The 22,951-nt window shown below is 49.8% G+C and overlaps 5 protein-coding genes across 8 annotated transcripts; 1 reads left to right on the forward strand and 4 right to left on the reverse strand.

Annotated features, from left to right (window-relative positions):
• Positions 1–375: 375 nt before the first annotated feature.
• Positions 376–2,852, reverse strand: LOC143377629 (inactive hydroxysteroid dehydrogenase-like protein 1). The gene is made up of 5 exons (XM_076829136.1): positions 2,474–2,852; positions 1,932–2,095; positions 1,614–1,850; positions 909–1,252; positions 376–821 (listed from the first exon to the last, which is right to left on the reverse strand). The coding sequence occupies exons 2-5, from the start codon at positions 2,089–2,091 to the stop codon at positions 612–614; spliced, it is 951 nt and encodes a 316-aa protein (XP_076685251.1). The 5' UTR covers positions 2,092–2,095; positions 2,474–2,852; the 3' UTR covers positions 376–611.
• Positions 2,853–3,112: 260 nt separating this feature from the next.
• LOC143377626 (carbohydrate sulfotransferase 11) lies at positions 3,113–8,700 on the forward strand. Of its 3 annotated transcripts, none has more exons than XM_076829129.1 (5): positions 3,113–3,697; positions 6,313–6,726; positions 7,243–7,527; positions 7,603–7,838; positions 7,909–8,700. In XM_076829129.1, the coding sequence occupies exons 1-5, from the start codon at positions 3,671–3,673 to the stop codon at positions 8,072–8,074; spliced, it is 1,128 nt and encodes a 375-aa protein (XP_076685244.1). In that variant the 5' UTR covers positions 3,113–3,670; the 3' UTR covers positions 8,075–8,700. The 3 variants fall into 3 exon arrangements, with proteins under 3 accessions (XP_076685244.1, XP_076685245.1, XP_076685246.1); XM_076829130.1 differs by having other exon boundaries at positions 3,126–3,697; positions 6,350–6,726; XM_076829131.1 differs by lacking the exon at positions 3,113–3,697 and adding an exon at positions 4,647–5,126 and having other exon boundaries at positions 6,350–6,726.
• A 2,944-nt stretch (positions 8,701–11,644) lies between these two features.
• On the reverse strand, positions 11,645–13,738 carry LOC143377630 (sodium channel protein Nach). The gene is made up of 6 exons (XM_076829138.1): positions 13,571–13,738; positions 13,436–13,513; positions 12,354–12,581; positions 12,122–12,297; positions 11,961–12,064; positions 11,645–11,892 (listed from the first exon to the last, which is right to left on the reverse strand). The coding sequence occupies exons 1-6, from the start codon at positions 13,736–13,738 to the stop codon at positions 11,711–11,713; spliced, it is 936 nt and encodes a 311-aa protein (XP_076685253.1). The 3' UTR covers positions 11,645–11,710.
• A 41-nt stretch (positions 13,739–13,779) lies between these two features.
• On the reverse strand, positions 13,780–14,853 carry LOC143377631 (sodium channel protein Nach-like). The gene is made up of 3 exons (XM_076829139.1): positions 14,398–14,853; positions 14,121–14,337; positions 13,780–14,050 (listed from the first exon to the last, which is right to left on the reverse strand). Exons 1-3 carry the CDS (start codon positions 14,690–14,692, stop codon positions 13,780–13,782), a joined length of 783 nt encoding a protein of 260 aa, XP_076685254.1. The 5' UTR covers positions 14,693–14,853.
• A 137-nt stretch (positions 14,854–14,990) lies between these two features.
• On the reverse strand, positions 14,991–22,642 carry Pka-c3 (Protein kinase, cAMP-dependent, catalytic subunit 3). Of its 2 annotated transcripts, none has more exons than XM_076829134.1 (5): positions 20,945–22,642; positions 18,079–18,241; positions 17,297–17,560; positions 15,738–16,068; positions 14,991–15,632 (listed from the first exon to the last, which is right to left on the reverse strand). In XM_076829134.1, exons 1-5 carry the CDS (start codon positions 21,033–21,035, stop codon positions 15,486–15,488), a joined length of 996 nt encoding a protein of 331 aa, XP_076685249.1. In that variant the 5' UTR covers positions 21,036–22,642; the 3' UTR covers positions 14,991–15,485. The 2 variants fall into 2 exon arrangements, with proteins under 2 accessions (XP_076685249.1, XP_076685250.1); XM_076829135.1 differs by lacking the exon at positions 20,945–22,642 and adding an exon at positions 18,366–18,687.
• Between the last annotated feature and the right edge of the window lie 309 nt (positions 22,643–22,951).

Genomic DNA, 22,951 nt, shown 5'->3' on the forward strand with positions numbered 1-22,951 from the left:
GGTCTGAATGTTACGACTAATTTTAAGAAGTATGATGCATAATTCCATTTACTAATAGATTACTTATTCTACTTATTGTACTAACTATTTAGTATTCAATCTTACCGCCAATAGTGCTGTAACCGTATTTTATTCTGGGTCGGTAATGTTGGATGCGATAGGGAAATGGTAACATCCCCCTTAAGCCGTGCAATTAAAATTTATATCGGACGTTAGGCTTGACTGTAATAGAAATAAATAGAATACTTTGTAATCTTGCACAAAAAGTATATCAGATCTGATCTACGAACGTGTGCATTAGAAACTCGTACTTTCTAAAATATATCCACAGGAGCCTCGATTCCGAAGGACATGTTACTCGTTTCCCAAGCTGAGTAATAAGTAAAAAATACATTTTAATAAAAAAATAATATACTCTCTGCGGTACATGGCCTGTCTCCCCGCATCATCTCTCAGCATGTGCATTTAAGATACAAGTCATTTGGTCTTGTCGCGCAAACAGTTAACTAAAAATCGTACAATCTTCATCCTGAACAACCCCTTTCGTCAAACTAACAACAGTCGATAGTGTATTCGATCTTAAGCCTAAAAAAAAAATGCTCGCGATATTCCTAGGTGCTTCTCTTCTGCTCGAAGTAGTCTTTCCTGAAGCCCATGTTCAAAAACAATCCGACCTTCGTCCTTATCTGCACCGGAGCGAATGTCGTGAGAAGCTTTTGGATCCCGTGGCCCCAGTAGCCGGTGCACGAGTCCATTTTCCCCAGAGTGATGATTGCATTCTTCGCGTAGGTCGTCGCATTCGGCACGAAAATATTCGACACCTGCGGCAATAAAACAGAAGGGAATTAAACGATGCCTTTGTCCGGGAAATAAATAATTCAGCGCGCGTCCCGCGCCCCCCGCTTCACCTGCAGCCTGTCGCTGAACGCGTTCATCTTCGTGCTGACGAAGAAAGGCGTCAGGTGCTGCACGGTCAGCCCGAATCTGGCGTACTCTGCTCTGAGAGCTTCGGAGAAGCTCTTGATGTAGACCTTCGTCGCCGCGTAAACAGTCATCAGCGGCAGCGGCGCTAGCTCCGAGCCGGACGAGACGTTCACGATCGCACCTCTTCCGCGCTTCTCCATGTTACCGATGAGCAATCGCGTCATCATCGTCGTGGCCCCGACGTTAATGTTCACGATATCCCACAGCTCGTCCTCCGAAACCTCGCCGAGGAACATCGGATACGTGTACTGCATACCGACGTTGTTCACTGGGAAATATTCGATCAATAATTAGGCCCGCGCATCGGCAAGTATACGACGGGAACAATGGACGAGGGGAAGCACGGCTCGCGTTTAATGAGCCTGTTGCGGTGGAACTGAATAATGTTGAATAGTAGCTCGAGGCAAATAGAATGTTTCGGAGCCGTACGTGTAAATTTAACTGATTAAAATCAACTTGAAAGAGAGAAAGAAAATAGTTACAATAAACATAGGTCTTTGAACCGAAGCCGGCAAGACGTCCTCGAAAATTCCTTTCGTTTCACGAGTTTTATTATTCGGCTAATAATATCTTCCGACGGTTCCGATGTATCTTGTAGGAAGAAGCGAGCTGGACGACTGTGTAATCACCTAAGATTCCGACCGGCACGTCTTTCAGTTGCTCCGCGAGCTTTCCAAACACCTCCTTCCCCCTGCTGAAGTCCGCCACGATGATTCTCACTTCGATCTTCGGATTGTCCTGCAGAATCTCGTCCTTGGTAATTTCCAGCTTCTCCAGGCTTCGACTGATCAGCACCAGGTTTATCTTCCTAGCGGCCAACTCTTTGGCGTAAGCTTTCCCAATGCCGTCGGTGGAGCCAGTCACCACTGGAATTTCAATGACAACGCTCTTAAGGAAACGAAAGGGGAGGCAGGAAGGAAAGTTGCGCAGCAGTCGTCGCCTCTTACCTGCCCACTCGCCGAATTTTCGTTGCAGATCTATAGGTTTCGAGTCGACTATCGGTATCAGGATCTCCCATAGCGCGCTGATTATCTGGTCTACGTAGTTCATCAGCAACCACAGAAGAATCACGCCCGCCAGCAGCCACAGCGCTAGTTGCAGCATCATTTCCCTTAAACAGAGGCGCGATCCGATTCAAAAGCGTTGCGGAATCTCGGTGGACGGTTTTATCAATACGACCACGCAGAGGCTTGTCTCGCAGACGAGTGTTCGCTGCTCGTGCGATCTCAGCTTATCGCTAGAATTATTCGAGGCTCGCTTGGAGGAGGCACTCTTCCACAAGTGGCAAGTGACGGAAGAAGTCGCTGGAATCTGTCGACTCTGCGCGAGGAGGTCAGTCGAGAGTGAGGAATGCAATTCGCTCGGGCCACCTTCGGTTTTCTAAAATTAATTGGGGGATCGCTCTATCGGTCTTTGGATGGAACGGCGACGTTCGTCTAATGATTCCCTCGAGAAGCTCGGGATAAAGTGAAAGCTGGTCGTGCGTTACCTAAGTTCGTCGGGAGTTTTCGTGTCTTTTGCGTGCGAGCGGAATAATTCTCAGACATTCAGCGCTCAAGGTTGCGGCATATCTCGTCGCGTTTCCTCTTCGCCCCCTTTCCTCTCGGCGGTTTCCTCCTGGCTCCTCGAATCTCCGCGGCGACTCGGCGTACTCTGGACGGATGGTCCGTCGACGAAGTCCAAAGCGAGACTAAAGGAACCAGTGGCTGCGGGACGGTGCAAATGGCGACCGAAGGTGAAGCACTTTCTCTGGCAGTCGAATAGGCCACGAGGCCACGAATGACTAGGGTGGGACCTTTGTACGCGCGCGTCGTGCGGAATGATAGAGTCAGCGGCTTGCACCCGCGCTTCTTCGCTAATCGAACGCGCGAACCTTGCCGTCGACGACGCTAACGCTCGGGAGCCCTGCGACCAAATGCCGCGAGGCAATTGCTGTTCGCTCGAAATCGTCGCATGCCACGAGTAGCGTTATTTAATCTAGGAGATCCTTCGATAGCCATTTTTCGCTGGCCGAAGAACGAGGGGGCAGGGTTACGTGCTGACGAGGATCAAGCTTCAGCAGAATGCGCCGAAGTGTCGCGATAATGTCGCAAAGCCCGCTCGGCCCGGTTGCTACCTGCCGCAGAATTTCGTGGCATTTTTTCTTCCCGCATTCGGGAATGCTTCCCAGTGGGGGGAAAGGGCAAATCTCGGTGGACGGCGTAAGAGGTGGCTCTGCTACACCTGCCGGGCGCAGTTCGTGCACCTGGTGTTTAAAGTTTCTGCGGAGCAGAAAGTGGGAAAGGTGAAGAAGGAAGGGCGACGGTGCTCGCTGCTGAAGGAACGAAGATGAAATGCACGGAGGCGCGCGCAGCTTCTTTCACTTGGACAAACCGCCACCACGTTCCATTCTTATGTCAGAGGGTCCCCGAGGCAAGGCAATAGCTGCCTGACCATCGGCTTGGCCGACTGGAGCCTGTTCACGAAACTGTACCGTGGATCGCTGGTGTTTCAAGTGACTCAGTATCAACGATCGGGAATCGACGATCGCTAGGAGTTCGGCCAGAAGAGCTGCTTCCTCCCGGGAGGGCCATTTCTGTCGGGCTTGGAGAGGATCTCGATGAATTTTTGGGAGCACGTTGGGCCGCTCGAGAACGCACGCCTGGAGGTCAGCCGATGGAGCGTGCCACGTAGATTTTGACGACGTATGGACCGAGGCTCCACTTCGAAACACGTGAGTTTCACTCATCTTTGGATGGTATCGAGGACAGTGGTCCGCAACGGTTCTCCGCTTGGACGGTTCGCTTTAAGCGTCCACTGTGGCTTGATAGTCGTCATCGATACGTGATTTTTTGCGTCAGAGACACTGATAAGCCTAGGGTTTATCTCGGATTTGTTGCGATTCAAGGATAAGGTCAGATAGGACGAATAGCCGATGCCATTGCGTAACGTGGAATAGGAGACTTTAGTGGCGGTGCTGTTCGTGACTCGACTCCTCCACTGTTGTTGACACGTTGAACTTTTAACACTATTCCTACCACGACCGGTCAAATGAACTTTCTTAAAATTTCGATTAGAATTTCCTATGTACAACGTAATTGAATCGCCTTTAAACTTCGCGACTTTTCCTCAAATATACGTATGTACATGATACACTTCTGAATAAAGAAACTGTATTTTTATACTGTCAAGTTGGCTATTATCTTCATTCCATATTAAAAAATATAAGTTGTGCTAAAGACCGGTCATTTGAGGTAGGAATAGGTATACGTGAAGTGTCGGTAGGAATAGTGTTAATGTTCTTCGTTTTGGTGGTGAGATTTTTTGCTGAAGTCTTGAGTGGTACCAGAGGTTACTTCGCAGCAGAAGATCATCGGGGCTGGTGGATTCTCCTGCAGACAGGCCGCGATTCAGCATGCTAATGTGTCTACCGCTTGTTCCATTCATTAGGGCTTGGCCAAGGCCAGCTTCGGAGTTGGGTTCACGATCGATCAGGCGAGTTCTGAATATCAATGAACGCTCGTGGATGTTGCGAGGGTTTCATTGACTTTACTGGCACGAGAATCGCGTTCCTACATTGAGATTGAGAATTTCAGAAGTAACTTAGAATTTCAGAAGTAACTGGAAGTAAGCTACAGTCTTCCGTACCCTTAAAATTTCCCCAGAATTTACAGAAATACTGTATTTCGAAATAAGAGACACACGGATTGTATTTATCTGTTCGGCACGCAATGGCGGTGTTTATTTTGCAATTATCTTCGAACGAAATTGCCAGTTTCGCGATATAAACCGATACTGTTATCGCGGCTCGTTCGTTGCGCTCAAGCATTTCGCGCGGCGTTACGAATTTCTATTTAAAAGCTGAATGATGTCAGTCACGATTTAAAGATATCGAGCTGGGAACAGGGTTTCCCTTCGCCGGATGGATTTCCATACTTTGCTGGGAAACGCAGGCCTCGAAGGATCGCTGACCTTAAATCGCCGCGAGTGGAATATCGCCTGCTTTATCAAAGGAAAGGTCTGTTCTACATATCCAGATGTCAAACGTACCGTACGCCGCCCATTCAGAACCGGCTTTAAAGGACTTCAATTGGAACAGAGCACGAAACGGAGACGGCCGACCTGATTATCACGGCTCCTCCTTTCCGTCCGCGGTGCGAAACGTTCGTCTACGCTCGAACAGCTCCATCAATATCCTCATTTCATTGGACAGTTTTCCACTCGACTAGTAATCTATCTAATTCGGATTCCACGATAAGCGAGCGAGTTGACATCAATAACGCTTAATCGGAAGACCTCGCTCGGTTACTCGTATTTCATAACCCAACGAAATCGATTCACGATGCTTCGTTTCTCTCGCTATCATTTTTCAAGGGGCGTGCAAAACAATTCTGCGGCGCATTAAGAAATCGCGGAGGAAAAGCTGGTATCGTGGCCCCCTGCTGGTAATTCGGCGCCTCGAGATTTTTAAAATACAAGAAAAATTAAAACCGACTTCAAGAAAATAAGAAAGACACTGAAAAGTAAAAAGATAAGATTTTTCCTTATTTAATCTATGACTCTCAATTTTTAAATCTGGCGCCGACTTAAAAAATTGAGAGTCATAGATTAAATAAGGAAAAACCTTATTTTTCTACTTTTTCTTCAGTGCATTTTTATTTATTCGAAGTCGGTTTTAATTTTTTTTAAATTCGTTTTATTTTTTACTCTTTAGTTACTTAAGTTATATTACTATTTTTATTAAAAAAAATATATGCGAAGGCCTACAAAAAGAGATGCTTGTAAAATATAGAACTTGATAATAATAACAATGAAACAGATTTCTTATTTTTGGTGCAACTTCAAAAGTGCTGAATCGATTTTGATAATTCTTTCTCCTCGACCTTGTCTGATTGAAGCCAAACTAAATGCAATAAGATTCGCGAAAATCGGTCCAGTAGGTACGGAGAAATTCGCGGACAAACACAATACGTACCAACGCATCGAACTGAGAACCTCTTTCTTTTTCAACTCGGTTAATAAAAAATAAAATATTCCTCATTCATTTGCTTTTGATCTCTGATATCTCCAAAGAATTATTTTTTCTGATTTTTGCAAGAGGGTCATACCACCCTCGCTTTCGTAGGAGCGCCGAAAATGACATTGTTTTCATAATATATGTTAAATTCGATTAAATCATTTTTCTTCTGCTTCCACCTTTTATCACACATAGCATTATTAGTTTATCTACATTTTAAGCAAACATTTAAAGCCGTTTAAATTACGAATCAGATCTTAAGATATATAAACCTGAGGCATATCACCAACCCTTTCCTTTACTCGCTGTAAATTTTCGCTGTAAATTTGAAGTTTTCCAGTCGATGCGTACATTTCCACGACTTCGCAGGAAGCATCGGTGAATCGCGGCATTTCATCGCGAAAGTAATTCAATGTCCCTGGTGGATGGGAAGGACGATGACAGGATGCCGCGTTTGGGGGATGGCTTTCCTGCTCCTGAACGTACCCTTCGCAAGGGCGAGCGTAGCAGGTGATCGTACCTTGAGCGACGAACAGAGGAGGTCCTCGGAGGTGGAGAGCCTCCGTTACTCTTGCACGGGGCCGAACGCTTTGGCGAGGTCGGCTCTGGTGGAGCGCCAGGAGAGGTTGCAGTACAACTGCGAGGAGATCCTCGGCGACGTGGAGAACGAAGTCTCGAGCCCGGAATCCCTGAGGAATATCCTCGTGGACGAGCAACACGAGCTGCTCTACTGTTACGTCCCGAAGGTAAGGAAGTGGAACCGCGCTGTTTCTTCCACGTTGCCAGCAACCACTTTGCCGAGAACTGGATGAACCGCGGCACGATTAAACGCTTTATTGCTGACGCATCAAGGACTGGCACTTCTGAATCGCGACGAGGAAAGAAAGGGGGCATTAATGCGTACAATTGCTCGCAAACCAATCATGATTCTGAAGAGTGGGAGGATGGTAGCATAAAATTTAAAGCACCTCTTGGCCTCTGAATAAAATTCAACGCCGCGCGCGAAAAGGGGAGAGGAAAAAATATATTTACACCAGCTTCTTGATAGATTCCGAAGAGTTTCATAAATAATTTAAACACGAAGTCTCTAATTAAAGTATCCGTGCGAAGTTTCTCCTGAAGTTTCTACGGTTCTTCTACTAGTTACTTTCTTAATGCCAGCTGCGATTAAGGATCGGATAAAACATTAGCGTGCAACATTGAAAGAATCTGAAAGCTTTCGTCCTCCTTTCACGCCTAAAATGCTCGGCTCCTTTTATCAGGTCGCCTGCACGAACTGGAAACGAGTTCTGATGGTCGCCACAGGGAAGTGGCCAGGTAGCGATCCTCTGGAGATACCAGCGGACCGGGCTCACTCTCCAGGCAACTTCCAGAGGCTCAGCAATTACACGTTGCCGGAGATAGAACGAATGCTAGCGACCTACGATAAGCTGATAGTGGTCAGGCACCCTTTGGAGCGACTTCTGTCGGCGTACAGGAACAAGCTCGAGGCGAAACACCAGAGTTCCAAGTACTTCCAGGCTCGTTTCGGGAAGAAGATCGTCAAGGTACCCATCGATACTAGCGCACCGCGACGTGGCAGGGACTCACGGACGTTTATTAAATGAATTCCCGTTCGGCAGAGGTACAGGCCGAACGCGACCGAGGCGTCGCTGAGGAACGGCGACGACGTGACGTTCCGCGAGTTCGTCGAGTTCGTCACGGACGAGTCGTCGAACGAGACGCGAAACGAGCACTGGAAGCCGATTTACGAGCTCTGCCAGCCGTGCCTAGTTAATTACAATCTGGTGAGCAAGTACGAGAGCCTGGCGGAGGACGCGACGGAGGTTTTGGAGCGGATGGGCGCCGAGTCGGTGATGTGAGTAGTATCGAAACGACGCGGCGGATCGGCGTTTAATTTGCGGTAGTGCCGTTAATTAATTTTACAGCTTTCCGGCGAAGCCAGCGAACAGAGAGCCGACCGCGAAGAAGCTGGAGAAGTACTACTCCACGCTTACGTATAAGCAGCTCCGGAAGTTGGCGGACTTGTACAAACTAGACTTAAGGCTGTTTGACTACTCGCTGGAGGACGTGCTGGGCTTCTCCTTGGCGTGACTCGGCGTCGCGTCGGACACCTCGGCAGAGCACGCCTCAGGCGTGCAAATAGGCGAGCCTGTACATAGGAAGTAGACTTAAATGTTCCCCCAACTGCGATATCTGTTGCGCGAGAGCAGCGCGAGTCTCGTTTCGCTTTACATAGCGGTCTCTCTGCTTGCGAGTCATCAGGAGAGCGGTAGGCTGATACGGGGAAACGACGAATTCGCCCGAGCTGTTGTCGAGGCAGCCGCCGACCCGGCAGACACGGCGCCCCTGCGGCCAAAGTCTCTTCTCTTTATCGCTGCTCTTTTATTTTTATCGCGAACTTTGTGCCAAGAATGCAAGGATATAAAAACGGCTGAATGGATCGTTTCATTCGTGGCAATGAAACAACGCTTCCCAGAATGCGCAGACGCTGGAAGGTCTTTTTTTTTATTACCAGTTAGCAGTCGGGTGCCTCATAAGTCAAGCTCTGTTAGTCTTATTGCTGGAACAAACGCCATATTTACGTGCCTACGTTAGCAACGTGTACGGAACGATAAACTTACATTCCAGCGATAGCCCTTAATCGATCTGTCATTTACATTGTAAGTTACCAATCGAATAATCTTTGTATGGGTGCAATAAAGATGTATTTTGTGTAACACTCTGCCTGTAACTGACCGCGAAGGAGGTGAGAAGGTGTCGCCTCTTTGGCGTCGCGAATTTACGATTGATAATTCAATGGTGAGGAGCTACAAGTGCACGATTATACGGGCATTAAAGTCACGCGGCTCGCAGATAGGAGATTACGCAACGTCAGCTTTGGACAGGACAAGCTCGAGCATTGTACACGCGTTAAAATTAGACGGCCTGGAATGAATGATGGACGACGTTCGAGCGCATTAGTTAAAGAGCAGCTCGCTCCGCGGTCTAATCAAACGTAAAACTTCGCCGAGCGAGTCTCGCGGAGGACCGGAATAGCCCCGGCCATCGATCAAACCGAAGGACTCCCAAGCATCGACCGAATCTCGCTATATAGAAGGGTCGATTTATACCTCTGTTTATCGCGCCCGTGATGCCAATTTTAGCGGATCTGTTCCCATTCTTTAAGTGTACCAGTCCATATTCTCGCTCCGCGCTCGAGTCCCGTGTGAGATACCGCGGTGCCACACGTGAATCTGTTCGAGAAGAACGCGTGGGCGTCGTCGGGAGCGTCCTCGCTCAAAAATAATGGCCCCTCGTGCGTTTGGTGGCTACCGTCGACTCCTCTGTCACGGTGGAGTGAAATCGCACGAGCCGCATCGAAGGGAGAAGCTTTCATCCCTTGGCGAAGTTGATCGAGGCACGGCGTTGCCACCGGGTCGACCCTGGAGCCACCCCCGAGTTGTTTTCGCGTGGAAGGCGAGAATCGAACCGCAGCTTTTTCCACCGAGGCTGTATCGGATATTCACGATGCTTAATATAACTCGAGGTGGTGGAACTTTTTGGTTTCGCACACCAGTGGACGGTGGTGGGACCCGGGCTACCAATCCTGGAGCAGAAGTTACAAGGGAAGGTGCAACGTGGCATAAACGATCGGGCTGGTGGGGGATCCGACCACGGTTCCTGGAGGAATTTCGGGATTCTTTGCGGATCCTGCGCTGAGTGATCTAGTCGATGATCGGACGCAAAGTGGCGCGGTGCTTGTCATCCCCTTCTGGACCGAGCGACCCCCGAGGCTGAAGATTCCCAGTGGCCAGCTTGATATTTAAATTCTCAAACAACCTTCGAGGGACTGGTCGAGCAATACGCAGCGGCAGTTGGTGTTAATAAAATCAGCAACGACGATTGATATCGCCCGCGAACATATTAGAAGGTGGATGCAGAAGAAGATTCCTGCCGTTTCATTCAGTGCCGTGAACCTTCCGTGAAGCCTGAAAAATGCCACAGCCAGCCCACGAGGCGAAGAACATCCTGACCACCTACTTCATTCTCATTCTTCTACTGATTTGTCTCTGGTTACTGTATTCGGGACTGTTTTAACACTCAAGTACATTCCTCGGCATGGTAAGTGGATCGTCTCCGTATCTCTCTGCCCTTTCGGTGAATGATAGTGTTACCCTGGAGAGGTTGCTTCTTACCGTGGCGATCATTGAAATCTCCGCGACAAAAGCGACTTTCCATGAAAGTCTTCGATTATTCTAATACCTGGCCATTCTCGCCAATTTCAGGAGTGAAGCAAGCACCAAGGGAGCACGCCAACAGCTAGACACCCCCTCGATCGATCGCTCGGGACACATCTTCCACCGGTTTCTTCTTCCGTTCCACGTCCAGCCTGCCCAGCAACTATTTGCGCGAGAAGTCCAAAATGAACGAGTCGAGTGTACCCCATTTAAATTCTCCCCACGTTGTCCACGACTGTGAAACCCTTTCATACATTTTCTATGCAACCCTATGTATTCTTCGGCCACGGTGAACGGTCGTCGAAGAAACGGCTTGATTTCTAATAAAAGCGAGAAACGATGCAGCCTTAGCAGAAACAGTGGCGTTGGCGGTGCAGCGACGAAAGGGTAGCCAGCTCGCGGATTGTTAAAAACCGTGCGCCCCGCGGTGAAGCGCACTTCGTGGAAGTAACGGTGGCGCCTGTCGAGCTGTCGCCGGGCGCGGAAAGAATCCGTTCGCTCGGAAATAGGAGGGGAAAATACACGGCGAGTTCGCGTTCGCGGAGGAAACGTTTCGAGTATACGGAGCGACGGTTAAGAAACACGTGGGCGTTTAGCCGAGAATAGCCCCGAGACGCTTCCAGCTCTTTTCCACGCCGGTGTGCCGGCCACACGTCGGCGTACGGAGCAACCGAATCGGTATTTTCGATAGCACTCCCGAAAATAGACTTTACGAGCATCGCCTCTATCCGAACGCTGCTAAGCACGATGGCGAAACAGATTTCCTACCCTTGCCGCGTTGCGTAACCGGCCGGCGTTTATCGGCGATCGTGTTACCGATTTATTCGGTTCGGAATGTCCGGAATACTTTTACTTTATAAATAGAGCCGCGCCGGGGAACCGGGACGTTAAACGTCCGCAACGTGTCGCGGTACTTCATCCCCTTTCTCCGCGACGCAAGCGCTGTAAAGATGATTTGCTTCGTTTCGTCGCGCAGCTCCGTTTAATAGCCTCGCGTTTAACGCCCGCTAAACGTTTCATAGCGGGATCGAGTTACCGTGGGCGCGGTTCGAATGAACGTGGATGATTAATTAGACGGAGAGGCGGGAGTTCCGGTCGCAGCAAGTGCACAGGAGCGAGATGGTGATTGAGTTGGCCTGCCTCCGGGAGTCCCTGGTTCCGGACTCGGCCGAAGGTCTCCGCGCTGCGAACACCGCATCCGCGGAGGGAACATCAAAGTATTAACTCGCCGTAGTAAATATTTTTACGACCACGCACGTAAACCGCCTCTGCGGCGGTCCAGCAATCGCTCGAAATAGATCTAATTGCCGCGGAGTCTTCCTTTTCGCATGCACGTCCACTCGTTGCACAATAGATCCACCGAAGTTCTGTAAAGCCTACGGTTCCGAGGAAACGATCGATTTACGTCGCACCGCGCCGCGTGCGAATCTTTGAGGAGCTTGAAGAGAAAGGGAGACGTTTAATCGCTCGCCGAGAGTAGGACGAGGTGTTCCGACAAGTTCTTTGAGGATTAGGAAAAACTTGGCCGCGTGTTTGCGAAGTTATCGTGGGCCAGTCGCCCCTTTCCGATGGCAGAGCCGCTTCGTCGACGCGAGAAGACCGCGCGGCATATTAGGCCGAGGAAATACAGGATCTCCACGAGGCTGAGGAAGCTGCAGCCGAGGAACAGGCTGAATATCCCACCTATAGACGCTGGAAAAGAAGGCTCTTTAGAACACTCTGCTAACTTCAGACTCTAGCAACTCTTCCCTTCAAATTACCCAGCAGGTAAACTTCGTCAGCCGCGGGGAGCGTCTCCGTGATCTGATAGATCTGCGACTGCATGAACACTCTGAGCAAAGCGTTGTTGGCCGTGACGTTTTTGCTGGAACGAGGCGTGGCATCAGGCAACCGAATGTCGGAATCCGGAGCGTGGACTTACTAGGAAGCCGACAGTTCCGGCTTCAGCAGGGCTATCGAGTTCGGGTAGCCTTCGTAGATCACGTCGTCGCACGGGGTTCGGCAGGAGCACGTGAAATTGTTGTTGTGAACGTCTCGGACGATGCTTATCCGCTTGGAGTTCATCTGGATGCAGGCCAGGCCGTCCGTCTCGCAGGACTGAAAAAGAATTGCTCGTGGTGCCGCGATCACAGGTGGCGGATAGGTCTATTTACGTCGATCTGATGGAATTTCGCGATGTGGCTGTAGATGAATGGCAGGCATCCACACAGCTTGATCATGGCTCTGACTCTGCAGTTCGCGTAGCAGTTCGAGTACCGATAGACGGGGAAGTACTCGAGGATGTTCTTGTCGTTCGCGATGCACACGGCGACTACTTCGTTGGCTTTGTTACGGTGGTAAAGGTCCGCTGGCTTCTTGATTAGCTCTGGCTTTATGCCCACCTGGGAAGTTTTGAATAGTTTGTATGGATCCACTCGATTAGCTTCGTAGTGCTAGGGAAGGAAGCTGGGTGTTTTCGGAGGGACATTTCGGTGACCACTTCGGAAGCTAGTAATTTCTTAACTAAGGGTTCTACTTAGGCAGTCGGTCCTGTCTAAAACGAAGCATCTCTGTTTCAATTAATTACAAAGAAACAAATTGAAACTGAGACTTGTTCTTTGGAATGATGTTTATTAACATCATAAGCTTTAACAAACATGTTTGTTGAGTCAAAAATATGCATTACATATGACGCTAAGGATGGATCATTAAAGTGGCTTTTTAAAGATGTTCCTTTTTTCTCCCCGTGATAATTCAAAAACGGAGGTTCCAAGCGATTCAAATCAAAGTGGAACATGTTCACAAAATGTTTAGTTTCGGACCGGATCTAAATTGAAGTTAATGAAAACTGTTGTTCTTTATGAAAAGAAAGTAAGACCTCATCTTTTGGGGATTTGAGGAGGGTAGAACCTCATCAATGGGGTTTCAGTTTCTTTTCATAAAGAATAAGAGTTTTCATTTAGGTGAAATTCCTTCGATTTAGGCACGGTCCGAAACTACACATTTTGTGAACGTGTTCCACTTTGATTTGAATCGATTGGAACCCCCGTTTCCCAGTTATCACTACAAAACAAAAGAAACATTTTTAAAAAGCTTCATTAAAACAAACATGTTCCTTAAAGCTTATGATGTTAATAAACTTGATGCCAAAGAACAAGTCGCAGTGTCAATTTGTTTCTTTGCGATTAATTGAAGCAGAAATGCTTCATTTTAGACAGGAACGAGTGCCTAGTACCCTTAAGTTCAATATTATTACCTCCAGTTCGGTGGTCTTCTGCACAATGTACGCGTTGGTGTTGAGTCCCGGGAAGTCCATGCTGTGGTGAAGGAGCACCTGTTGGAGGAGCGGATAGCTAATTATTTCGATATAAATTATACTAAGATTGTATACCATGATGCTGTCACTATTCGAGACCGTCTTAGTGAATTCGTTGGACTCCTCGACGTTGTCGTCGTCGAGGGCGAATATGTCTTTCTTTATGACCAGCTTCAGCCCACTCCTTCGACCATAATCCACGGAGGTCAGGGGTTTCGGTTTCGGTTGTCCTCTAAGCACCATCAGAAGCAAAGGTGTGATAAGATCCCAACAACTACGCACCGTTAATATACTTGCTTTTCACGGCCCACGTAATCTTCGAGGAGATAGTTGAAGGAGCAGCAGAGCCCGTAGGACGTGTAGGAGATCTTGATGGACTCGGAGCAATCTATACGCTCGCTGCTCCACCAACAGCCTTCCATCACGTCCTCGCAGGGCTTGAGGAGCTTCAGGAAGTCTGTAAGACTCCAGTGGTTCGCCTCCAGTATCAGCTTCAGCGTTTCGATCTCCTTGTACTGCTTTGTCGCGTAGGGGAGCGTTATGTAGTTGCCGTATCTGCGTCGGATTTCCCACTCCCGAATTACTCGGCCCACCACCCCGAATCAGTTACAATCATCCTACGTACTTTAAAATATTCATGACGGCGTCTCTGCTCATGTTCTCGGGCACAGTGATTCCATCGAAGATCGCCAACCGTCTGTGAAGAGGAATTGGGGTCAGGGGGCAGACGGTGACGGCTGGAAACGGAGCCTCCACCATCGGATTGTAGAACGACTTTATGTAGGTGTTGGTTGGGTTGTCGTTGTAACGATGCATAAACTGTATCACCATCAAGCTTAAACCTGAAATCGTTACACCGTCACGCTAGATCCTTGCGCTCGCAACCGTCCCCCGGAACGTACAGACGAATCCAGTGAGGATAGTGCAGGCCCAGAAGATCTTGCCGAAGACACCGACCCGGATGTCGGTTTTCCCAAAGTACTGGAAACCGTGCATCGAGGTGCTCTCGAAGAAATCGTTCACCACGTCTCGAACGGTCGGCACTTTATCCCTCTTCTTGGGAGAGTCGGACGCGTCGGTGATAGCCCTCGCGTGGGCCACTTGAATCGTTTTGCCGAACGGTCGCTTCTGGACGTTCGTGTTGTCGTTGTTGAAGTATAAGAACCCTTGGTTCCTGACGGCGAATTGTTTCGACATTACCGATCGCTTAAGAACAGTTCAGAATCGAGGGCTCTCGGTGCCCGCGGTCGTTTGAAATTAGTCGCCGCGAGGGTACTGATTTCCCTCCGCGCAGGAACTCGCGTTTTTATCGGAGCCTGTCCGGGTCACGTGTGGACGTATCGCGTGAATTATTCATCGCCCCCTCTGAAATTAATCAGACCGCCGCGGCCGGCACGGCGGCCGATTTTATCGCGATTATCAGCGCGAGGGGCATCGATTTTCCGGTTCGCGTACAGGGCTCGTGTCGCTCAGATAAACGGGTGGTGGCTTAGCGTTTGGTATTTTAAAAAAACGCACGATTTAATTATTACCCGATTTGTATCACATACATGTTGTTACAATACTTTACATATATATCCTCTTAAAAAATTATATTAATTTCTGTGGGAACACTTTCTATCGCTTACGTATTAGAAGGAACATAGATCGATACGAACCTCCGTATCGCTTCGACTGCGACCCTGATATGCCCTTCGGTATCATCTTTTTTTGTTTATTTACAATTGGGGACTCGCGGAAGCAACGACGAAGAAGATAGCAACAGCGAGGGTCTATTCTACATAGCGTGTGTAAATAAATAATGCGCAACGAGATACAAAAGGGGGTAGCTATGTACAGGAAGATGAAGAATAGAGCTCGCGAGGTTTTATACACAATTTCGAGTCTCAACGATCCTGCGATCTACTCTGCGGTTCGACGTATTTCCTAAATCACTTTGCTTCGAGTCTGATCGACGAGCAGAAAGGTTGAGCGGCTCGAGGCGTTTCCTTTAGAAATCTTGAAACAGGGCCAGTTGTTCAGGCGGCAGAGGTGGCTGCGAGCGCCAGTCTGTCTCAGGATAATCGTCGAAACAGCTTGGGTCACCTGGCGCCTTCACTCGGGGTCTTATCGGGGGAGTTAGGGCTCTCTGGGGCACCTGTTCACGAGAAGAGTCTACGTTAAAGAAGCACATCCACCATTGAAAGATGAGAATCGAAGAATCATCTACGCTTGACCGATCGGTTAAAAGTTCGTCAATTACCAATGGCCACTCGACCAACTTGAACCAACGATGCCTCTTTACATCGTCAGCTCCCTGCCTCATGTTCCCCAGTCTCTTCGTCCTGTCAGCGACCAGGAGCTTCTTGATCAGGTCCTTGGCGATGGGGTCCATGTGCTTCGGCCACTCTATCCTTCCGCTAAGGATCTTCTCGTAGATACCGAAGGGATTGTCGTCGAAGAATGGCGGGAAGCCAGCCAGCATCTCGTAGATCAGAACCCCGAGCGCCCACCAGTCCACTGCTTTGTTGTGTCCTTTGCTCTGAATTATTTCTGGCGCCAAATACTCGGGCGTGCCGCATAAAGTCCAGGTCCTACCAACACGACGATTATTCACTATAATTAGCGTCGAGTACCTTTCTGGTGCGGTATCGCGTGGAACGTGGAAACTTGTTTATCGCGCACGGCTATCCGCGGCTTTCCTCTATAATTAAGTAGCCACGTCGCAGTTCTCTGTGCGGTTCGGTAGGGATAGTTTCGAGAGATACCATCGGAAAGGTGATGGAGAGTTAAGGAGCAAGCGATACAGGGCTAATAAAATATTTGCGCGCTTCAGTGGCGGATGTTAAGAAAAAAGGCCCGGGTGGTAAAACGTTTCGAGAGTCCGAATTTTTCGGAAAGCGAAGAGGTCGTTTATTAAAAAGGGGGTAACAAGGGAAGATCCTGAACCGGAATATTCAAAAAATTCTGAAACTTTGCGAATGTGTAGGGGATTTCCTCCTGATTACTACGCAAATTTTGTTTGCTGTCCAAATTCACTCGAAAGGGGTGAAATTAACCCCTGAAGATCCGGCTATTTTCTGATTGTGTGTTATAACTCGTGAACTGTAAGAGACAGAAAAAAGGTTTCAAGACAAAAGTTACTTCTCTCAATTAGATCTATCATTTGGCAAACAAATTATTTTACAGTTCACGAGTTATAACACAAAATCGGAAAATAACCGGATTTTTCAGGGGTCAATTACACTCCCTTTGACTGAATATTCACTAAGTTTCAGAATTTTTTGAATTTTCGGGTTCGGGATCTTCCCATGTAAGTGTAATAGTAGAGAATACAAATACAGCTGTTTTTTAAGATAGGGCCCTAGGGGGCCTTCTGGGCAGGGGCCCATTTTTCTGGAAGATGAAGAGGTAGTTGACTAAAAACAGACTAACTGTAATAGTAGAGAAAAAACTATAGTTTGTAAAAAATCATATTTTTTTAACGATGCTCATCGACGGCCCTGTTAAGCGGGGAATCCACCTGAAAGCTAAGCTACGCGGATGCTCTGCTGTGCTAGGTTTTAGCTTAGCTTTTGGTGGAAACGGTTCCATAAGAATCTATCGAAGCTAATTTTTTTTAAAACGCAGCATAGCATAGCATCGCACAGCTTAGCTTAGCTTAGCTTCCCGATGGATTCCCGGCTTTAAATCCGCCACTGGCGTGTCCGCTTCGCCACTGGCGTGTTTGCTTCTGGTTGGATACCAATCGAACACGCCACTCGTGGCAGAGCATCGTCAATTTTCTATCACATCGCGACTGTTGAGCCGTCGGTGTTCTACCTGTCCGTGAGTTTTTTGGAGAAGCCGAAGTCGGTGATCTTCAAGTGGCCTTGGCTGTCCAGGAGGAGGTTCTCGGGCTTGAGGTCTCTGTAAACTATGTGCTTGCTGTGAAGATACTCCAGCGCGCAGACGATCTCCGCGGCGTAGAAGCAGCTGGTGGGCCCAGAGAATCTGCCAGCTGCCCTCAAGTAGGAGAACAGCTCGCCACCAGCGACGAACTCGAGCAGCATGTAGACTCTCGCCTCGTCCCTTCCGCTCCAAAGCCTGAAAGCCGGCAAAAGTTGTGAAAAGCGCCGTGAGAAGAAAGGGAGAAAGGAACTCTCCAATTGATCGTCGCATTCGGGAAGGAATAATGAGGAATTTCACTCGCAACGATTCGCAGGAGAAACTGAATCGGCTAAAACTAGGATTCTTTCGCTGGCGGAACAGCCGCGCCAACTATTTTCAGAGTTTCACTGCCACGGAGCGAGGGGGGGAGGGGATCACGCCGATTTTCTTCCGTCCCGAGCGCTAATTGGACGGTAATGGCGTAAATCGTTCACGGCAGATTAGCAGGTATCACTCTCGGCCGTTCGCGCTCTCAGTTACGCTTTCCTTTCCACAATTTCTTCCAGTTTGGCCGACAAACGCACAACTTTCTTAATTACCCACGCATGCGCGATTAACGCGGCTCCTCTGGCCGGGGCATTCCCGTCACCGCTCATAGACAGCGCGGATCGCGGCCGAGACGATTTCGTGGATCTTCCGCGGCCGGACAGGAGAAAGGTGAAAGCGGAACTTACATGTTCACGATGAAGGGATGCTTCACTTCCTTCAGGACCGTGATCTCGTTCCGCACGTGCTCCACTTGCTTCAGCCTGATCACGTCCACCATGGAGAGGATCTTAAGAGCCAGCGGAGACCCCTGGTGCCTGCAGAGGACCACTCTGCCGAAGGTGCCGGTCCCTGCGGAGCATTCGTCCACCGTTTACGTGCGCGAGCATTTCTCATAACCGAGGAGGAACGTTTCAGAGCCACGCGTGCTAACGTCGGAAGACTTTCTAACTCAAGGACACGCTCCGACACTTGCGACATTTACGGCGCTTGTTTTGTAATTGAAATGGACTGCTCGTTCGAGGGCCAGGACTTTCGATCCACTTATTGCGTACGGTTCTCCGTTGCAAGGCGCATCCAACCTTGGGCGTTAATTATTCTCGCCGCTGCCGTTCGGAATGCCGTGCGAGGAAAGGGGCACGGGCGCGTTATCGATCATTTAAGCGGCCGTTAATTATCAACGCTCTCTCTAGCCGGGCATTTAATCCTCGGTCCGTTTAATGCACTTTTCCCAGGAGCGCGCAGGTGACCAAAGTTGGCCTGCTCGGCGTACCGCGACCAATTAACGCCGATCTGGCCCTGTGCTCCGTGCCGAAATTAACCGGCGGATCGCCTCGCGCTTTATCGACACTGTTTCGCGTGCACCGCGGAATTGGCAGCGTACCCCGCGAATAAGGAGCGAAAACGTGTCGCACGAGCTGAAGAGGTATCGCGGTGGCTGCCAGGGCCAGGCTGGGAACAGGTGTCAATGATAAACAGCTTCTGGCGAATACTATATTAAGGGGTTACCCACTGTCAGGAGGTAGGGAAAGAATCGATTCTTTGGGAATTTATTTCAGAAAGTACACGCATATTTTTATGCAATGGTTTTTGTAGTCAGGTGAGGGACACTTTAACAGGTTATTATATTATGTTTTGGTATAAAATTATATAGTTATTGCAAAATTACAACTGATTTCCCCGGAAGCTGTTTTTAGAACGGTGACCACGATTTCTTCGAAACCGCTTCACCGATCTTTCTGAAACTTTGTAGGTTTCTTCTAGACATTCGACTCTAGTCTCTAATCGAAGCTTTTGTTTTTCCAATGGATAGTTTTTATTTTATGGATGAAAAATAAGTGTTACTTTCTACGAAAGTCGAGCACTTCGCTTTAAACATCTGCCATTTTGTCCCAGATTAATATTTTATAAAACGGAACGATTAAAGGCTAGCTAAACTATTGTACTAACTGAATCTTCTTGGTTTTTTTATTTCAGATGACCCAGTTCTGAATAATGTTGGTCGCCGCAAAACGTGTTTCTAAAACAGCTTCCGGGAAATCAGTTGTAATTGAGCAATAACTAAATATTTTTATACCAAAACATAATATAATAACCTGTTAAAGCGTCCCTCATCTGAATACAAAAGCCATTGCATAAAAATATGCGTGTACTTTCTCAAATAAATTCCCAAAGAATCGATTCTTTTTCTACCCCCTGACGGCAGGTAACCCCTTAAATACCCCCCGTTCGCGGCAAACACTCGTAATTTCCATGCTTCGCGGGTGTACAGTAGCGGTCAAAGGAGAGTTTCAACTGTAAACGGCAACGAAAATAAGATAGTTCCATTAGAAAGAGTTATATCCCAAGATTTATGTCGCATACGCCGGGGGTTTCCCAGAATAGATCAGCGATTCCAACGTAATACCTAAAGCCTAGTATCAAGTTCGTTACGCGGACCTGTAGAAGTACGATTTTTCAACTTTCTTCTGGCCACCCACTGTGTGCCTCAAGGTCCCCGGCGATTTTGCCAGCGAAAAGTTAATGAAACCTACGAGGGAGTTTCCCTTAGGATCTAAAGCGACTTAGCAGGGATTAAGTGAGTTGACAAGCGCCGTTTATCGATCGGTTGATTAATTCGAGGGGCCATCGTTGATTTATTTCCAAGCGGAGTGAGACTTCGCTCGAGTTTCGCCCGCGCCAGACGCTCCCCTTAATACGATGCTTTTTCATCCCGTATGGACACTCGAGAGGATTTTGGTGCGCGTCCAAAACTTGTTTTACGTCTGAAGGAAGCGGTGTCCGCACATCTGTCCTGATCGATCTTCGCGAGCCCGCGTCCGTGCTGTTTTACGGGCGAATTTAATCGAAGCGCGATTGGAGCAAATGGAACGATAAAGGATTAATGGTCCCGGGGATTTATTTAGGTACCGTTTGATGTGCGCGCCTCGTTGCGTAATATCGTATATTACGGGCGGTAGACGTCGGGGTCAGTGTGTCGGAGTTTTGCTCGGTGGAAATCGGGATGCCCCGAAAAACGTGACGGAAGCCCCGCGCTCCTTCGTTTCCCGCCGCGGCCTGTTCGTTAGCCGCCGAAAGTGTGCCTCGAGGCCGCGGTTTGTGTTTCTATCGGCGTTGTTCGTCGTGTAAATAATTATTTCGCAAGACAGCGCCCGGGATGTTTGAAAAACCGAGAACGAAACACCTGCAGTTTACGGATCGAGCCTCTCGTGTAACTCTGACTTAACGAGCAGTTAAATATACACTCGGTGGCCCCTCGCTCTCCAGTGGCCCACTTCCTCGCATCGAGGGTGGCTCGTTCCTCACTGACATTTTCCACGAGATCGCGACACGTATCGGGGGATATCGTCACCGGCGGGTTACTGGGACGGTCTGTGGTCCGTAACGCTTTGAACTAGCCAAGCTAAATAACTAGTTTCGATCCACAAGATGCTTCTACCGGTGCAAGGTACTTTAGTCTTTCTTCCCAGAGTGTCGAGCTGCTAGATCCAAATGGACTGGCCGAGTGCTTGTAATTATTTGCAACGCGACAGTCGGTGTACGAACGCTACTCACCTATGGTCTTGATGATCTCCAGATCGTCGACGTCGTACCGCGGAGTGTCCTCCTGCGATCCTTCCTCGTCGGACGTGGTGTCTCCCGACATAGTTTACGAGCTACTGGCGCGTCGACGGGCTTCGGAGAAAGTTTCTGATTTATTTCCCTCGGGGTCTCTCGACACGTGGAAAGAAAGGAAGCCCCGGTTCAACGATCCACTCTCGCGGTATTCTTAGATCGCGCACCGACCAAACGACCTCATATCTGCTCCCGTTGACCCTTCCGACCGGCGTTGTTTCCTCGTTGCCCGCGGCTTCTCGGCGCGACTGCCCGAGCACGAGCGCGGCTCGAGGCGAAGAGGCTTCTCGGGTGCCCGCTCGCGCGACAGGTGCCCAGCGCGAGCAGCTCGGCGGCAGAACCGATTCTTCCTGAATGTTTCGCGGCGGACGTTCGCCACCGCGCTCGAACGTACGCACACCGGTATATTTATCGCGCGCGGTGCTGTCAACGACCCTCCTCGCCGCAGTGGCTCGCTCGAGGCGGCGAAAATGTGCGCGCCGATTTCACAAGTGTCATTCGGAGCGAGCGCGCACCCCGCCGCAACGGAGGCGAGAGACCAGCGGCCCCGCCGTGTTCCTCGTTCCCTCCTGGACAAATGTACGCGCGAGCGGTTTTTACCAGCGGCGAGCGTTTGTTGATTCGAGCCGAGTGCACGTGTTACGTGTCGGGTCCAGCCTGCCGTTCCGCGCTTTTACGAGCGGTCATCCTTGGCGGTTTCCGCGGAAGCCGATCCCTCGCGCTTCCTGATATCCTGGATCCACCGTTCACGAACGCCTGGAGCCTGTTCCTCGGGTCGCCCGGCGCCGATTCGTAACCGGGTCCTCCTTGTCGCGGAGAAGGGTCGATTGAACCCTCGGGATCGTTAATCCCCGATAAGGGGCCGCGTGGACGGGCCCCAGTCAATTAGCACGTGCGCGACGAACCACGTCCTGGCGTCAGAAATTCACAAGGCACCGCGAGGGATCGCGACCGTTCGATACGATCGATCAGCGAGCGGGATCGTCCCACGGCCTCTGCGCTCCTCCGTGTCTAAGATCCTGGTGATCAAGGTGCAAGGATCCTCGTGTCTTCTGTCACATGATCTCTCGGTGCGGTTCGAATGCCAAGCAGAACTAAACTGGTCACCACCGAGGGGTCTCAAAAGACCTCTCTATCCTTCTCTCGCCCCCGCTCCCCTCCCACCCTCTCTCTCTCTCTCTCTCTCTCCCTGTCTCTCTCCGCCACGTTCCCTCGACCCCGCCATCCCTTTTCAACGCGTTCCCCTCCCACCTAGACCCTCTCTTTCCCTCTCGGCTCCCCCGAGAGGGAACTCTCGCTGAGCTCGCATCCACCGAGAGAGTCTGGCCTGCGGAGCAGCGAGAGAGGCCTCGGTTGATTTATAGGCGGCGATCGCGGAAGATTCGCGGTTCGGCGCGAGATAAAAGGCGGGGATTTAAAAATACGGGCCGCGGTCAGAGCCGAGGAGAGATCGCGCGCCGTGTCGTCATCGCGAGACCCGTTAGACGGTTGCGTCAACCGAACGGATTAAAACGTTCCTCGGGTTTCGTCCAGAGGCTACGGAGCCGCTCGAATTGATTCCGGTGAATCAGACCCAGGCCGGGGACGACGCCCAGGCGATTTCTGCTCGGGGACCCCTGTCACGCTCCTCTGTCCTTCTTCTGTCAGCTTTTATTCGCAAGCGTTGGCTCTTTATTCCGAGCAGGGGGTTGCGAGGGGGCGGTGGGCGAGACGGACGCGTGGGACACACGCACGTGGCCGACCCTTGCCAAAGCGGACAAAACAGAAATAGTGATGATTCGCGGAATTCGCGGGGAACGTCGGTGGTCGTGGCGGCTCGCGAGGCTTCCAGGCTTTTTAATCCCTGTTACGAGGATCCTTGCAGCCGGCGGGGGGGTGAACGTCGCACGTGCACAGCACGGCTGCATGCCGCCAGGGGCCGGACGAAGGTGGTCGCGGATGATCGGC

Source organism: Andrena cerasifolii, chromosome 16, assembly GCF_050908995.1.
Source record: "Andrena cerasifolii isolate SP2316 chromosome 16, iyAndCera1_principal, whole genome shotgun sequence".
Lineage (NCBI taxonomy): Eukaryota > Metazoa > Arthropoda > Insecta > Hymenoptera > Andrenidae > Andrena > Andrena cerasifolii.